At 39.9% G+C, this 18,704-nt stretch overlaps 1 protein-coding gene across 1 annotated transcript in view; it reads left to right on the plus strand.

Moving 5' to 3' along the window:
• The first annotated feature begins 660 nt into the window (after nucleotides 1–660).
• rngtt (RNA guanylyltransferase and 5'-phosphatase) overlaps nucleotides 661–18,704 on the plus strand; it is an 87,687-nt gene continuing 69,643 nt past the window's right edge. Inside the window, exons 1-8 of the mRNA XM_083933624.1 lie at nucleotides 661–1,059; nucleotides 2,589–2,698; nucleotides 2,778–2,881; nucleotides 2,975–3,063; nucleotides 6,238–6,313; nucleotides 7,643–7,895; nucleotides 9,841–9,950; nucleotides 11,282–11,383. Of these exons, the coding sequence (XP_083789750.1) occupies nucleotides 996–1,059; nucleotides 2,589–2,698; nucleotides 2,778–2,881; nucleotides 2,975–3,063; nucleotides 6,238–6,313; nucleotides 7,643–7,895; nucleotides 9,841–9,950; nucleotides 11,282–11,383 (908 nt within the window). The 5' untranslated portion in view covers nucleotides 661–995. The remainder of the gene's footprint in view (nucleotides 1,060–2,588; nucleotides 2,699–2,777; nucleotides 2,882–2,974; nucleotides 3,064–6,237; nucleotides 6,314–7,642; nucleotides 7,896–9,840; nucleotides 9,951–11,281; nucleotides 11,384–18,704) is intronic.

The following is an 18,704-nucleotide window of genomic DNA, read 5'->3' on the forward strand; positions in this document are numbered from 1 at the left end:
CATCTCTCTCTCTGACCTAATTGTATTGATACTCTTGATTTATATGTATTTTAATTTTCTCTGAGTGTGTGTGTGTGTGTGTGTGTGTGCGTGCGTGTGTTTGTGTGTGTGTGTTTGTGTGTGTGTGTGTGTGTGTGTGTGTGTGTGTGTGTGTGTTAGAGAGAGAGAGAGAAAGAGAGAGAGTGAGTGAGAGAGAGATTTATGTATTCATGTATGAAATATAGCCTATTAATACTCTATAAATGATTTCTCTTGTTGTGTTTATATTTATAGTGTTTGCAAAACACCGATCATACATCACATATATCATATATCAGAATATTCTATTACTGTTAATCCCACTGTGAATATTAAAATACGCCGAACCGTGTCCTGTCCTTACACTGAGTGGAGCGGGCGACCGGGCCAAGATGGCGGCTCCACCGCTCGTCAGCGCCAATAGGCCCAACGTTCGATGAGGCGTCTACTCTTTATGTCTATGGTCTGGACCCCTGTTGAGATCTCTGTCCCCTAAAGACACTGAATGACTTATGTTGTAATGTTGTCCTTTCGCGTATGTACCAGCAGGTGTCAGAATGGCGCGGGATGTCGTCTGAACTACACTCATTAAGCAAAAGAAGAAGAAGGCTAGCTAGTTTAGCTCTAGCTAGCTAACTCGTTTGGGTGACTGAAGTGACGTGATGCTAATTGCTAACTATCTCGATTTCCTTGAAACAGACTAAAAAGATAACATAATTCTTGGGATGCTAATCGGCCGTGGGTCGTAATAACCTATGTTTGTTGTAATTTACCTGCCGGCCCGTCATAAGGTTGACCGGGCTTGAAGTTGCTGGATGATTCCCCTGAATCAGCAGCTAAAGGGGCCTTGAGTCCGCGGTGCTTGGGTGAAAAACAACCGGGAATCACCGCCTTCTGAGAGAGAGAGGAGCATCAACACACCGCAGCCTAGAGGATTTAGTTAAAATCAAAAGTGCAGCACAAGACCTCTCCTGAACATGTCACACACCGGTCCCCCTCCTCGATGGCGGAGTTGTCCCAGAAGAGGACAACCTGTGGCGGGTGAGAAAAGACAACAACACGTTAGATTAACCAGCTTAATGGACGAGGTGCAACATGCTGCTGGCTTGGTGTAATTTCATAGCACAACATGATGCATGGTCAAACATGACTGGGCGTCGTTTTTAATTGTTATCCGCTATTTATTTCTCCAAACGTCCATATATAATAATCAGTACTTAGCTATTTCTGTTAAGTTTCAGTTATCCATGCATTGCACAAGCTAGCATCACAACACAGCGACGTTGGAGAGCCCTGTGGTCCAAATGTACGTTATTGTATTTACAACTAAGCGATATTTGGTGTGAACTGGAATGCCGATTTTACTGGATGATGTTAATAAATTACAGAAGCTCGGACCTTGTTTAAATTTTAGGTGCATTTGCCAGTTGTAGCGAGATCCGCTTATTTTGCCATGTTTTTAAACGAAGTTTGGTGCGACACTTGTTCGGGGGCGCTTTGTTTGGCTGGCACCTGTGTGGCTAACGGGGTTGTCAATAACCAGACTGATTGTAGTTAATAAGTCAAATTCAATTCTGGGCTATGGTTAAGTTTGTGGGGCTATCTTGCTCATTTGTTTTCCATTGGAAACAAAGTGCATCAGAGTTGGCTGGCGTCGCTGTTGAACCATCACGTGTCAAAACAAACCGTGGCTCTAGCATGGTGTGCATGGTGTTGTGTAGTGAAGTGGTTGTTATCAATTAAAGCCACGGATTTTTCAACCTTTTCATTCTACAGGGAAAATTTCACAGCCATAAAGGTACATTTTCAAAATCTCGGCCAACCTGTATTTCCGTCAAAATTGAATTTCAAAATTATTTTCAGTCTGTCCAAATTATTCATAATAAAAACAGTATTTCTACAGATGATATACGACAAGACTTTTCTCAAGGAAACGTGATTATATAGCCTACCTTTCGAAAGTGTAAATTTACTAATTTAGTTATGTACATTAAAATGAAAGAATGACTGACTTTTATATATAATATATATTTTTAAAGTATGATACCAAACTGTTCTTTGACTGTTTGTTTGTGTCCCATGATGTGATGCCATAATGTAACGTGATAAAAGCCTGGATTTACACTTAACCTGCTTTTTATAAGTGTGGTAGTCATGGAAACTGTTGACACATTTTTACAGTGTCTGGGTTTCCCTCTGTGGCCCACCAGGCCCAAGTTGACACCGTAACAGGCCCAAGCATCAGAGATTTAAATATATATGTATACTTTATAGACTTTCCAATCAACTTTTAATCTGTGTTTATAACATTTTAAAATTCTCAACTTCAAGATTATGTCCGTGATTCTGTTATCACAGAAACTGTAGTGCCCTACCTTAATGCTGCTATCAGTCTGTCTGTCAAAAAAGACGCTTGCCACCGTACCGAACAACTTTTCTGAGGGAAACCCTGAATGTAATAGACTGGGCTTTGCAGAGTTTAATAATTAGATAAAGAACATAATTCTGTAAAGAAATAATGTGTGTTATACTGACCAGCTTTGATTCATTACCTGTATTTTCCCTCACAGGTAAATTTCTTCCAATGAAAACGATGTTGGGTCCCAGGTATGATGACCAAGTTGCCGAGGAGAACAGGTTTCACCCAAGCATGTTGTCCAACTATTTAAAAAGTCTAAAAGTAAGTAGCGCCGTAGTCCTGGGTGACGTTTTTGAAGTTGAAAAGCCGACGTTTCATGTGTTGTTTTGTTGTTCTACAGGTGAAAATGGGTTTGCTTGTGGATTTGACGAACACCACGCGTTTTTATGACCGCAACGACATTGAAAAAGAAGGCATAAAATATGTGAAGCTTCAGTGTAAAGGGTACGAGTAAATTAACAGTCATGAGTACTAATTGTGAGTCACAGTTGACTCGGTGGTAATATACTCAGACCGGTATCATCCTGTTTGTTTTAGCCACGGAGAATGCCCTTCTACAGACACGACTGCGATGTTCATCAGGCTCTGTGAACACTTCATCGAGAAGAATCCCGCTGAGTTAATAGGTAAGGAACCCACAGCTTAACAGTTAGAGCCAATCAATAACTGATTATGTGCTTCTTGTAGATGTTTTGTACTGTTTTGGCTGTCTTTATTATCATTATAACTGTGATGATATAAATGGGCTTTTGCAACTAGTATTTATTAACAAAATTGTTTCCCCTCATATGTGCCACATGTTGCACTCAAACCTGAACTAATGTTATTCTTACTTTGCTTCTGTGATTAGATGTATAACATAATTACTCAATTATAGTTAATAAACAGCATATAGTCTACTACATTTATTTTGAGCAGGAATTTTCGTACTTCGACATCTATTGACAAAGCTACTTAACGGGCGTTGAATTTACATTTATTATGTAATGTTCTTTCAATTTTTTTAGTTTGCACAAATAAAAACAGAAACAAACAATAAATGCATCACAACTCAAGGCGAAACAGACCTGCTTCTTGGACAAAAAAGGAGGAGAAAAAAATAAGGCATCATCAAAACAATGAAAAATAAATAAAAACTAGCAATAAAGACAAACGCGATGGTCTCCAAAACAACCAGACCGATAAAAATATATATATTTGTGAATCGTTATTGTAATATTTGTCCAGAGTGTGGGACTTAGCTGTTAGTTAGCTGCATCACCTCATCTGTCCAGCAGAGAGCAGCCTTCCTCTAAAATTGGACTGTTGCAAAGCTTTTAAAAATGTTGGCAGTATGCATGTTTTTATATGGTGTAGAAACGGACTCTCAGCACCAGCAGTGTTCTGCCGATGCTCACAGAGTAGCTCCATGTAGCCTCTTGATGCTAAATATTTATCCCAAGGTTTTCATTCAGCACATTTCCAAAAGCGTGTGACTTTCGAACCAACATCCTTATAAAACCAACATCACAGTGACTTGCACAACAATGTTTTTGTATTGTTTTAGTGATGGTGTTGCACAGCACTCCTCTTCCAGTGAACACTGTGTAGGTGATTTTAGAGGTGAAAGGACATCAGTAGAACCCTGACTGAATACATTTGGTTTAAAATTGTGTAGATGTTTGTATGTGGGCAGGTGTTTGCACAGTTGTTTTCACTGTATTGTTTTTTCCACTTCATGGAAATACTGTAGTTAGTTGTGCATTCAACATAACGTCATCTTCATTGATCGAGTTTGTTGTAACATGCATTATATAATGCTCAATAAGTCATCATGCACGTGTAAATGGATTCCAAAAACGGCTGAAAGACACAGATACCGAGTGAACCTCACGAGGCATTCAGATCTAATTTTTTTTTTTTAAATGGTCGACAACTGACACACACGGAACTGTATCTCAGTGTTTATTTGTAGAATTGGTTGAAAATGTACAGGTATTAAAGTTTCAGACACCAAGTTTGATTTCAGGAATAATAAAACACTTAATTTAATACATTGAACACATTTCCTCCTGGACAACTTTTCAGGCTCGCAAATCGTTTCTCTCCTAATGTTAAATGTTCTTTAATAAAGTTATTTGTTTAGGAAAGCAGTCTTCTGAGCACCTTTAGTAGTCATACTGTTGCAAAATGGGTGCACAATCCTCATAGAAAAGATCTATTATCAATCCCGCTCAAAGATTCACTACATTGGCTCCCACATTGGTAATCTGTACATTCTCCCCTCAGTATCGTGTCAGCCTCAAAAATCCTATTCAGGCCCTTACGAAAATTGACGGTTCCCATATAATTTGCTCATATACAGTATAAAAAATATATTTTGTTTATTTTCCAAGAGACTTTTTACTCATACTTACATTTTATAAAAATGTTTCAATTATAATAAAGTGTTTGTTCAACACTTGTTTTCATCCCTTTCAGCGTCATAATAACTGATAACCGTGTAAACCTTGATATATTTTGAGACTGTCAAGATCTCATACTGTTGCACCTCTCCTGTCACAATTACATACAGTCATTTGTCAAATTAATTTTTACACCGTCAAAGGTCCTGCTTACAAAGAACCATGGTGACAATTAACAGACTAATCTAAAGGATCTGTATCGGTTTGAAATCATTCAATTCCTTTCAAACTATTTAATTTAATAAATTGGCGACCTAAATGCTGAATAGCTTTTTATATATTTTTTTATAATTGTTCTGTGTCAAACATGTATTATGCATAAAAATGATGCGTCTCTAGATCTCAATTGACAAATAATGATTCAAGTGCCTCTTTATTCAAAAATTGATTTTGTCCCATTTTTAAGCAGCTTCGTCTCACTTCCCGTCAAAAAGTTCATTTGGATTCATATTCTGCTGTCACATATAATGCCTTAAGGCAGACATGATGGACACATTTAGAAGTTGCGTGTTCACAGTATTGCCAGCAGGGGGCTCTCTTATACCTCACTGAACATCTTATAACCCAGGCCAGATCTGCTCTTACCTACTAACGACTGCCTGGCTTGTAAATCAAATCGCTCAAACATCAGAGCAGAATGTGTGAATGTCATCACAGAAATGTTCTATCTTCAGACAGCTGGTGATTAGGTTTCGTTGCCTCTGTGTCCAAATTAGACAGTTGGGCTGGTAAATTTGATCCCCACCCTCTGACTGATGGTTAATTTCATCTTCAGTAGTGTTTCCAGGCACACTCCCTTTGTTGGGGGAGATATGAGAGTCGGATTGGTTTGATTTTGTGCAGTTTGAATCCAGTTCGCTCTGCACCTGCTTGTTTGTGAGTCACTTGAATATTTCCTTAAAGTGGTGATCTTCAAGGGAGGCTTTCTTTACGCAAACTGAGTTTGTGCTTTACAATTGAATTTAAAATTAAAAGTATAATTTGTCCTGCACCCTTTTCATCCACTCTATACCTGATTTTAAATGTCAAGTATAACCTGGACCCCCGTCTAAGGAGAAAGGGATCTGCCTGTGAATCTTTTTGAGTTTGAGACTTGAAGCCCTGGCTCAAAACATGGCCCCGCGTATTGATGTGAGAGATGAACACTTTGGATAAGATTGTGCTAAACCACAGGGCTATTGAAATACTAACACCACACTCACATTATACTGGCACTGAGCAAAGATAGGGGACGTAGTGATATGACTTGCAGCATATTTTACTATGGCGCTTTGAAGAGTTTAATATAAATGTAAATCTAAAAGGGATTCTTAGGTTTTAACCTCTGTGCTGCTTCCTTTTTTTTTTCTCCTGAAGGCGTCCACTGCACGCATGGCTTCAACCGGACAGGCTTTCTGATGTGTGCGTACCTGGTGGAGAAGATGGACTGGAGGTAAGAACTCATACTGCTGGGAGTGTAGTTTCACAACCTTCACAACACAGAGCCCCCCTAGTGGCTTACATCATTACTCTGGTTTTGAAATCTCCCACCCCTGTCAGTCTTTTTCAACTGATAATGCCATCTACTCCTGATTTCAGTTTCTTTATGTGTGACGGCACGAGAAGACACACTGTCTGTTTGAATCAACACAAGCTTCACAGCGGTGACTGAGCTCGTCACCCTGCGACTGAGATGTTAAATAATTTACAGCAGCTGAGCAGAGGGGAGGGCGAGGATATCTCTTTAGTCAAAGGTGGAGCAGCAGTCTGAGGAGGCAGAATCGCTGAAAGCTGTTTAAACCGGATAAAACCCTCCCACCACCCACTACTTCCTGCATAATAAATATCCGTGGAGCATTTATAACCCTCGACCAGTAGCACGTGTTGTAACATACAGTAATTTTACTATCAAATGATCAACACTGGTAGATTCCTTTGTTTTTTTTATATATGGATAGTCATTGAAAAGTACCAAAGTACCAACATGTTGAATATGTGTTCAGGAGTTCCAAGTGTGTTGTGGCAGTGCAATGCAACATATTTAATCAAATTTATTTCTGTCTAATTTATAATGTATATATTATATTATTTAATTTATTCATTTTTTCAGTTGAATTATATGTTTTCAAGGTCAGTGAGTAATTGTGTTATATCATCCTAATCTTTAGATGGACCTTCACAAGTGTTATTATTATTCTTGCCATAGTGAAGCAGCCCTTATGGCCATCGCTATTTGCTTTGTGGCTTGTTTTGTCTGACCCACAGATTAAATCCTAAACGATTCCCTTTAGAGAGATAATCAGCAACTACTTTGGCAATCAGTTAACTACTAAAGTGATTTTTCAAGGAGAAATGCCCAATGCTCCTCTTTTCAGCCTCCCTTATGTGAAACTTTTCTGCTTTTCTCTTAGACATTTAATGACATAACATTTTGCTTTTGGGAAATTACTTTTTTTATTTGGATAATTATTAGATATCTCTCCCTATTTTTCACAAGACTAGAGAAGATCAAGCTAGAAAATAACTGTCAGGTATAATAAAAACAGCTGCAGCCCTAATTCGATTCATTATAATGTAAGATAAGGAAAAAGCAGCAACTTCTCACACTTGAGACCCTGAAATCAGCAGATGCTTTAAACGTTTGCTTGAAAAGCTTACATGGTTCATCGATTATCACAGTTGTTGGTGGTTAATTTTTTCCTCTAGTTCTAGTTCTGATAAAACTATAAATAACTACAGCTTTTTAAAAGGTGCCCTTTCTGTGTTTGCTGCCTCTTATCAGCGTCGAGGCAGCCGTGGCTGCGTTCTCCCAGGCCCGGGCCCCAGGGATCTACAAGGGAGAGTACCTCAAAGAGCTTTTCCGTCGCTATGGTGACGAGGAGGACGCGCCCCCTGCCCCCGCGCTCCCCGAGTGGTGCTTCGACGATGACGAGGACGGGGAAGTAGACGACGACGGCAACGCTGTTAGCCAGGAGTCGGGCCCCAGCTCCTCTGGGTCAGCGCCCGGCAAACGAAAGAAAGAGAAGCTAAAACTGGTAAGACTTCTGGGGAGCCCCAGGAAATGGACTGTTAAGTAGAAAATCTGTAAGTCCCTCTCTGCACGACATGGACCTCATGCCGGGTGATGGAGGGTCTGTATGGAGGCTTCTCTTTTAAGTCATGGGGCTCTTCTTTTCAACTTTATATAATAATTCAGTGCATTTACAGAATGAGACACTTCCTCTCCTCAACTTCTGACAAAGGTATATTTCTGATTAGATGAAAGCTACCTCCCTGCCTTTATGTCAAGACCAAGAAATTGGAAGCTCTGAATCATCTCCAATTTTATATAATTATGTTTCCTTCTGTTTACATGGAGCTGATGCTCTCATCTATGCTAATTGAGTAGTTTAAAGACACTTAAATTCAACATTTACGACCAACATTTCATTCTGTCAGTGTGGAGCCAACAGAGAGGCAACACTTTTTGGGCCGTAGAATTAACTTTGTTGGTGCAAATCATTTGCACAAATCAAAGTTGTGTCAGAATGCGAACAGTGAATATTAAGTTATCGGAGTTATTGCACAGAGCTGGTTGAAAACAGGTTGTACAGCAGGCAGGTCGAGAGGGAAGAAGCCAGAGGAGAGAGCAGCAGCAATGAAAGTAAAAACGACTTCACTGTCATTAAGAAATACTGTCTTGGTTGACTGGCTTGCCTCGGAGTCAGACTGGTTTAGCACCAGTTGACTGTTTTGACTCGAAACGTCATAAAATCGAGGTAGAAAAACGGTGGCACACCATCAAATCAAACAAAGCCTATAGAGCTTTCGGGCCATAGGAACCTCCTCAGAATCTGTAAAAAAATCTGCTTGGCTCAAACACTTGATGTGAAAAGTAGAAACACTTCACTGTTTTTTTTTGGGGGGGGGGGGGGGGGGGGGGGGGTTGGAATCGTACATACTACTTAATCAATGACGGGCTTCTGAGGAGTGTAGCACATGTGGCTGCAGTTTGAGATGGGAAAGTTTCCCCATCCTGCCGGGGTTAGAGATATGTAAGGTAGAAGAGGAGTCAAAGGAATCAGATTTCTGCCTCGGGTGGGCTCCACTGCAGTATGTTTGAACCATTTAAGAAGAAGCATGGATATATTTACCTTGTTTAACTTGATAAACGCTGCGTTGCAGACATCTTAATATCTCAAATCATTAATGTTAAATATGTGTCAGTAACAGAGAATATCTTAATTAATATTGTGATAATGATTTCCACTATGTTGCCATGCCTTGCTGAAAATGTAATTTTTTAAGTTTTATGCAGTTGGTTCAACTTCCATTTTTACACCTTGAGAAGACTGAGAGTAAAACCTCCTTCTGGATCAAAAGGTGGAGCTTTATATGAACATGGTGGAGCTTTTTTAATTCTCACTGCAGCCATTTATATTAAAAACATATGCACTAATAGCACTTGGGGTGACCTATATTATCATACCAGGTGTGTTTCTGTTCTAATTAGCATATATCATCATATTACACCAGTCGGTAAGACTCATCTGCAGAGTGAGGGGGGAAAAGTCATGTCAAAAGAGAAATCGGTGAGATTAGGAAATGAGGTGAGGAAGCAGGAAATAAAAATTCAGTAGAAACGGGAGTGTACAGATGTCAACCTTTACCTCAAAATAGATAGATGATGTGTGCATAAACAGGAGCACAAGGTAGATAGGGGTTGAGGAGAGAGGCGGCAGTAGAGTGTGTAGTTTCTTTGGAGAAGAAGCCGAGGAGCAGGGTTTACGAGGTGGATTTATTAAATAATTAAAGCGAAAATGGTTTTCCAAAGTGGTGAGGTCAAAAGAAAAAGCCGGGGGGGGGGATTCCGAAAGCAAAGAAGCAGCTGTTTGTAAAGTATCACAGGGATTTAAAACGTTTTTTCTTGTATGTGTAGGAGGGATACGAGTGTCTCTGTTAGATTCAATCCAAGTTGTGTTTTTCTTTGTTTCCTCCCAGGGTGCAGTATTCCTTGAAGGCATCACGGTTAAAGGCGTCACACAGGTCACCACACAACCCAAACTAGGAGAGATCCAAAGAATGTGTCAGGGGATGGCCGAGTGGGACAAGTAAGCACCTCCCTCTCCCCTCCTCACACACTTGTAGGAAGCGGTGTGGGTCTGTGTGTACACATAAGTGGGTGTACTGTACATTGTTGCAAGTGGCTTTTTTTAAAGATCTTGACACTTTCAGACAGGTGGTGAGTCAGGAATAGATTATTTTCTCTATAGAAATATGCTGCTGCTGCTGCTGCTGCTTTTAAAAAATAAATAAAATAATCATTTGCAGAGAGTCAGCTCTACTGCCACAGCAGAAGAAATGGTCCACGCTGCTGTTTCCAAAGGCGTTATTTAAATATATGTACAGTATATATGTATATACACCTGTATGGGCTTGTATCTCACATGACTTTTCACATTGACTTCTGCAGAGGTTTTTCTTTTTTTCTTTGAGTGATGAGTGTGTGTGATCAAATGAATAAATGTCACTAACAAATGTTTCAAGGTTGGAAAAGTGCTTGGATTTATGATCAAGTGCTTAAAATTTAAGGTTTTTTATGATGCAGAGTCTACTTACAAACAGGTGCCACATTTTTAAACATTAAACTTTGTTGTGTTTTCCTTTTATTTGTCCGTAGAGTGTTGTCCCCGAGCATCATTTTGGTTGATAACAGCACAACAATATTTAATTTAATGAAGAAGTGCAATTATAACCAGTTGTAAGGTGCTGGCAAAGCTTGGAAATGCACCTTGAAACGTTTGAGAAGTGCTTGAGGTTTACTTTGGCAGGTGCAGGAACCCTGAGTGTGTGATCATTTTTGTTGCAGGTCTGGTCTGCAGCACGTAAATAATTATTTATGAATTGAGATCTAGAGACAGTAGGGCTGGTCGACATGAGCAAAACCTTTTATCCTGATATACATAATTTCATACGTCGATAATGATGTTTTCCTGTGTGAATTTAATACGTAACAAATGAAATAAGTATTTTCAAAGACTATTTTCTCATTTTATTAAGAACTTTAGTGCAAAATTTACTCTCAAAATATTTCACATCAGAAGAAATTTTGATAAAATGTAGTTAGTATGTGCTTGTTTTATCCATTTAGAAGACTTACTTGTTTATCACCATATCTCGATATATGATTTCCACACGCTATGATTCCATTAAAAGATGATAAATGATCATATCAAATTATCACTCAGCCTGAAACGCAATAACATCTAATTTACTTAACCAGAATACTGCATATGCTGTATGTACTTTACCACAGCTGTAAGGTGCTGCTGGGAAAGCTGAAAATGCACCTTGAAATGCTTAAAGTTCTTGAATTCTAATTTGGAAAAGTTGTAGGAACCCTGAACTGAATATAATAAGTGTGTGTTCATTGTTGTGACAGGTCTGGTTTCCCTGGTGCTCAGCCTGTCTCCATGGATAGACAAAACCTTCGTTTTCTGGAACAGAATCCATACAAAGTCAGCTGGAAAGCGGATGGCACAAGGTAGGTCTATTGTTCATAATCTTTACAATAAACGACTCCCTCGTCTACATTAGTCAATAAAGGTATTGCTCTTTGTGTCTTTGGCTGGACTGATTGGCTCCTCTTCCCATTCATTAGGCTCCTCTCGAGAGTCGATACGTAGACAGCGAGGTTGTGTCCACGGGAGTTGCCCGTCAGTTCTGTGTGTCAGGGGTGTTAATTTACCTTTCTGGCTTGTTAGTGAACACCGAGAGGAATGCTGGCATGACTTCTGTTTCTCATTAGATTTTAATTTCAGTGCCTTCATAGAGTTAATCAACCCGAGCACTCATTTAGCAGTGGAGATGTGGACTGTGGAATTGTAAAATAGCTTCACTGGCCGTGTCCAATGTGGAATAACTTAAAGTAAAATATTTTCTTTCCAGCCACATTTCAGGGGTGAATTTCTTGTTTTCTCTTGTTTTATGACTGCCAAAAGCTAGAGTCGAGGGGTAAAAAAAGGTTTTAGTATTCCAGTAGTCTGCTGTAAAGCCCTGTTTCTCTCGCTGTGGAAATGTGCAGTGTGCTGGTGAATATTTAATGACTGCAGTCAATTTCAGAATTTTACACGTCGGGGCTTTAATTTCCTGTAAGAGTGAGACCAGCAAAGTACAGAATTGGCCCCTGACCAAGATGGTGCAGATGTGTGTAAACGACTGCCAAATGCTTGAGAGTTTGTCAGAAAGTTTTGCTTTTAAATGTGTATAGAGAGAGTTATGCTGAGCTCTCGCTCTCCTACCTGGAGCTCCTGTCCTTCATACCCATCCCCCCCCCCGGCTGCTTGAAGAGTCTGAGTAGTGAGAGACGCAGTATGCTAGGTATGAGTCATCACTCAACTGCAGGATATGCACTAATGTTGAGATGATTATAAGCTGTGTCGTCTCCAAAGCGCGCGTGTGCGCGTGTGATCGTGTGTGCGTGATCTTGTGTGTGTTGTGTGTGTGAGTGTGCGTGTGCGTACGTGCGCGTCTACGACGTTCATGAATGCATACCTGAAAAAGTTCCATAATTTAAGAAAGCTGCCAACACATGAAATGTTTCTGTTACTTTGATAATCATTAGTGATACTAATCTAAGTGTCCATGAATGAACCTTCATAGACCAGCGGGTCCATCCTCTTTCTCTCAGCAAGTGTTCTACCTTGTGCAGACCTTTTTACTTCCGAGGAATCAGCTCATATCATAGCAACCAGACACAACCAAAGTGTCTCGGCTGAACAACAATCACTGCTGCTTTAAAGCGCTATCAAGCCTTCCCATCTGGGCTTTTTTACAGAAGAGCGCATGACGCTTTCTTGGTAACACCAGCGTTTGTCCGACCAATGAGAAAAGTATAATTCAATCATGCGTGTGTGCGTGCCTGTGTGTGTTACATTGGTGATGGGAGGGTCTTGGTACTGTTTCTCGAAAACTTGAAACTCTACAGTCATTGTCGTACATAATGTTATGGACACTGTTTCTACCGCTGGAGCTTCTGTCCAGACACTTGGGACACCATGCAAAAGAAGAAACTTGGAGTAAAGTATAATAGAAAGTGTTGGACTCTGTTCTGGTGCTGCTGGTTTGATATTGAAAAGGGAAACCTTATTAGTGCCTTGAACCACTGTGGTGTGTAATCATCCAAGACAATATGCCATATCTTTTCATACAAGTTTTATTTTAATGTGAAATTTAACTATCACAAAAGAAGTGATTATGAGAGATAGTTTAGTTTAAAAAAAAATCCATTTGAGTTATTGATGAATAAAACTCCAGGTGTGGGTCTTTATTAGCCTGGCACCACCAGACTAATTTGCACATGCTTATTAGTCTGGAACCTCTCAGTTCATTTTTGATTTCCAAGGTGCACCCATGGTTGCAATTGAATAGACACACAGCCAATCAGAGCAACCTTGTCAAAAAATGTGGTCAGATATCACCTGAACATTATACTAAGATGTTTGTAAAATGTTCAGCCTTCAGTAAACTATTGACTGTTTCCATCCCTTATGTACTGGATTTCAGCTCCTTCAGTCTGGCTGTCAATTTTTGGCCCAAAGGGGGAGAATAAGATGATACAAAAACTTTTGCACCAGCAGCACTTGTGAACAAAGTTAGCTCAAGGTGATGCACTTCTCCAGTTCATGGCCATTGAGTGAGTGGATAAGTGTGTGTGTGAGTGTTTAGAAGCACTTTGCCATGACCGTCCTAGAGGTTCTGATACTTGAGACTATTTTTGATACTGTGATGGTACTCGTTGTTATGGTACTTGTTTTAATGTTTCCATAAAGCGAGGAATCTCTGTGAGTGTGCTTGTGTGTGTGTAATTGTCCTACCTCAGTAACCGTTTATCCGATCTACTTCACACTTGGCGGGTGTGTTGTTTGGGAGCCAGTGATGTGCTTTGTGGGTCGCAATTTGGTCAGATGGGGGCAAAAACCAAACCTTTATGTTATGGTCCGTAACCTTGAAAACGTTATTCTCAGAAACACAATTCCTGGATTCTGTTGGTCCAGACAAATCTCTCCATATAAGTCACGCCTTTTTCCACATTAAAATTGTTTTCCCATCATTTTGAATTATGTCCACATCAGTTTTTTCATTACTTCCCCTACAAATTTTGAGCAGTCGTTACCCAATTTGGTACAGGATATCTTTGGACCAAGCCAAAAAAAAGTTACTTTTTTCAGAAGTTTTTTTCAAAAGTTACCTTTTTATTGTAGGCAAATTTGGTGCCATTTGTCCAATAGGTGGCGCTGTAGCAGCAGCATCTAACTAAATAAATGAATTGGTGGGTGTGTTCAGTATGTATGCATGTCCTTCACATATCTCAAGAACCATTCATCCAAACAGACTTAACACTTGGCAGGTGTATCGCTGAGGACCAAAGAAAGTGCAGTGTTGAATGTGAAGTCTGAGAGCAAGCAGTGCTTTCGGGGGCCAAGCAATCGACCTGATCCGAATGGGCACTGCACTAGTTTGTTTTAATATGCTTTGTACAACTTCTGTCATGTCTTGTTTTAACCCTGGAATGCTGGATTTCCTGTCCGCACAACACGTTTACACTTGGTTACTGATGAAGAAACCTTGACCCTGATCATAACACATTAACGGAATCTTGATTCATATTTTATCAGCGCTGTGCGTTTTAACAGTTTGATCTGAGTGTCGTGAGCCATCTAAGTTGTGCTGGACAGAGAATTCCAAAGTTACTTTGGCACTCCTCCGTCAGTCATCGTCTTAAACTCTCCTCACATGAGATAAACGGTTGTGATTGGTCCGTCAGATCTGAATTTGCTGGAAATCTATCGTATCTGCCAGAACAAATGTAGCATGAGCACACCAGAATCATCTGGCTAGCTCTTCATTAAATCTGGACAATACTTCAGATTGATTGACAACAAATACCAGCATTAAAGCCAAGACAGAAATGCGTGGGCTCTTCTGGGGTCGGTAGATATAATGATGATTGATTCCAATTGAATCCATTGCTTGGGCTCTATTAATGCTAAAGATGCTCTAAAGATTAAAAAGTGTGAATTCTGAAAAATTAGCTGTAACGTTGAGGAGTCGCAATGCATCAGATAATATTAATGAGTGTGAAGGTTTTGTACATTTTCAGTGAGATTTACTGATCGCTGTGCTGCAGTGTAATTTGTCATTCTTGCCACACATCGCATTGAGTGCACATAGAATTTCTTATTAAATGTCCTCTGTGTAGCAAGTGGCATTTTTAAGACCTGAAATGGATTTTTAATAAGAAATTTGTCAATTCAAGGTGGTCTGGAAAGATTTTCCTCTTTGCATAATGCCAGAGGCCCTCACTTGTGAATTATATATTTTAAATCCCTCCAGCCTACCTGTTGTTACCTGGGTGAAGATAAGAACGTTTCTCATTGTAATGTGTGTCATTCTTCATTTAAAATTAGTCTTTTTTTCCCCACGCAATAGTATAGCTTGTGTAGGAAAAGGTTAAGTGAGCAGATGTGATGTCGCACGCTCTGACAGGATGATTCTCAGCACAACTGCAGCCTCTTCTTATGGCCACCAGTGCACCAACAATTCAGATTTGAACTGCCTTGCTCAGTAGCACAATAAAAGACAATATGGTAACAGAGGACTGAACCAATCCCTAAATGAGAATATTAAGCACCCCTCCCTGACGCACAGACCAGTCAGACATTTAGAAACAGTCGCTGTCTCCAATCTGCCAAGAAGGTGGCTTCTAATGGGCTTTGGAAAGGACAGCAAACTACGTGGATTTGCCAAGAGGGGAGACATAGGCTGAGTTGGTTTTTAATCAACTTGTTGTGGAGCCTTTTGTCAGGGCTAGATTGGTTTGAGCCCCAGAGAGGAAGAGGAGGTGGTGGTAGGGGCCAATTATGTCTTTGGGACTTTAGACAAACAACGCTGCTCAACTTAGACTTTATTAGAGACATTGGATTTAAGTAAGACTCTCTTAATTTCCTGCTCAAAGTCCTCTTCAACCACTACCACTTATTTAAAATGAGGAATCAAAAACCCAATGTTTTCTTTGATTTGCCAGATTAGATCTTTTGAAAGTTTTCTGCTATTACAATTTTCAGAACATGACTTGTTTGACAGTCTCAGTTGGTTATGTAGTAAACTTCTGAGGTCTGTAACTCTGCTTAGTAGATAATGTGCTCTGACTAGTACACACACTTCACCAAACCCCTGCATCCCTCTCAGGTTTATATTTTTACCTCCTCCAAGGAGTTTATGTTTTTAGCTCCGTTTGTCTGTTGGTTTGTTAGTTTGTCTCTCAGCAGGATTACAGAATAACTACAGACCCAATTTCCACGAAACCTTGTGTAACATTTTGGAGTGGATCCAAAGCACCGGGTGGATACACAAATTCATTTTCACTATCGTTAATGAGCGATAGAGCATTTGTGCCTCATTCATGTGGAGTTGGAATAATCAGAAAAAATAGTTCCTTACTGTGGGGAAAACACCGGTGTTACTGATTACACCTAAAAATGCATCACGGCTGTGGCCTCTCCTGTCAATTGGCAGCCACCATGTTGAGAAGTGCTGCATAGTGCCGTGAAGCGATGCTCTCTTCCCTTTGTCGCCCATAGACTGTATATAAATATATTCATTCATTCATCTTCAACCGCTTGTCCCGGGGTCGCGGGGGGGCTGGAGCCGATCCCAGCTGACATCGGGCGTGGGGCGGGGTACACCCTGGACAGGACGCCAGCCTATCGCAGGGCACATGGAGACGAACAGAGAAAGACAACCATTCACACCTACGGGCAATTTAGAGTCATCAATGAACCTGACACGAGCATATCTTTGGACTGTGGAAGGAAACCAGAGAACCCGGAGAAAATCCACTCAGACAACATGCAAACTCCACACAGAAGGGCCCCAGCCGGGATTCGAACCAGGAACCCTCTCGCTGTCCAATTTAAATTAGACTACTAAAATATCTACCGTCTGAAAAATATGTTCCTTCCAAAACAATATATCTAGAAAAGTAGCAAATCCTCAGACTTAAGAGACAAAGCGCAGCAACTATTTGGCATTCTCTCTTGAGAAACAACCTGAATAACTAAACAATTACATTAACTGTTCACAGTATATCTTCTGCTACTGAACCATATGATTAATTGACTGACCTTTTCATCAATTAGTCTATTGCGTCATTCTGGTTTCTGGTGTATTCGTTGGACTGGAGGGGTCTTATCTTGTGAAGCACACTGTTGTGAGCTCGGTCATATTGTAAATGACTTGACTGTTTAAATAGAAAAGAGTCTGTTGACTATTCAACAATCTGACAGCTTCATTACACAGCTCATTGGAAACGAATTACTTGTGGGCTGCCTGCTGCTCCTTAACACAAAATACCAAGTAGTGAAAAAAGCAGGATGAACTAATGTCCTAATGAGCAACTGCAGACCTGCTTCACTTTCAAAGGTTAAGTATCCTAATCAATGCAACAGAAACATAGGCTCATTACCTTGTAACTTTAACTTATTGGGGAATGTATGACATGAAAACAAGGAGAAATTTCCGATAGTTCACAAACTCAGATATCCCACAGGCTGCAGTTTTTCACATCTTTGGGGAAAACAAAGTCTGATGACAGACTAGAGATTAATGACTTCCCCACTGAAAAAGCTATCCATTTCTCATACCTGCTGTGACTCTCAGCTATTATCACAAAGGGATTAGATGTTATAAATATGCCATCAATACCAGCTGGTTCAAAGAGGGAAACTTGACAAGCTGCCAAAAATTAGTGCGTGTACAGAAGTTTAAAGCAACTGACAAAAAGTTAGCACTGAAACAGAAATGTGTCTTTTAAGAGAGTCATACTAAAAAAGTGATAACTTTCCAATTGTAGAGTTGCGATTTATGTTTTTTTCATTGATTACTCTGATGAGTATCTTATCAATTAATAGAGTAACCCTTTGAGGTTGACTGACAAAGACAAAAGCTTTGTAATTTACAATTATATGATATAAATCACGTCCTGTACCCTGTAGGGTGTACCCCGCCTCACGCCCGATGTCAGCTGGAATCGGCTCCAGGACAACTTTCCTATATAAAAACCTTGTGCCTTTTATTAACAATACTAAATAGCCCTATGTTATTTATCTTATTTACATGGCGACATGGAATTTCTTTCACCCCTGTAAGTGTTTGTCCCCCCCACAAAGATGACATTTTCAGGTACGGTGGCTCGGAGGGGGTCAAACAATTCTCTAAAGGCTTTTGACGGGTGCGGGGGGAAAAAACACAGAAAATAGAACCTGTTCTGAAAAGTGTCTGAGTCAGTGTGTAAACGTGATTGACAAAACGTGAGGTTGTATTGATTTCTAAACATGCAACAATTTCAGACAATAAATACGGATTTGGGGCTTTACAACTCAAATGTCGGAAAACCTTACACCATGAATAAGAAATTACAATTACTGTGCTTTAAAACTGCAACATGAAGTCAAATACAAGACAAGAGTGTATTTGGAAGCCTTTTATTTCTAAGGCACAATATGACGTCAAATTACAATTGAACTTTTCAAATTACAATTTTTCCTAGTTCCTTTTCAAAGCACTGATATGTAGTTATGGTTGTCTACAGAGTGAAGTTGGGTGGGGATGAGAAAAGGAAGAAAATTATCATCTTTACCAAAAGCTGATGTTTTTGATTAAACGCTCATTTTGCGCCTTTGGGAATAAATGCGTAGGAAGATGCCACTCCCTTTGAAGTTAGTTTGGGATCATTTCCATAGGGGCTTTTGTAACCTAATTAGTTCTGTTATACTTGAATGCTCCTCAAGCAGACTGGACAAGGA

This window comes from Echiichthys vipera (assembly GCF_963691815.1).
Source record: "Echiichthys vipera genome assembly, chromosome: 19".
Lineage (NCBI taxonomy): Eukaryota > Metazoa > Chordata > Actinopteri > Perciformes > Trachinidae > Echiichthys > Echiichthys vipera.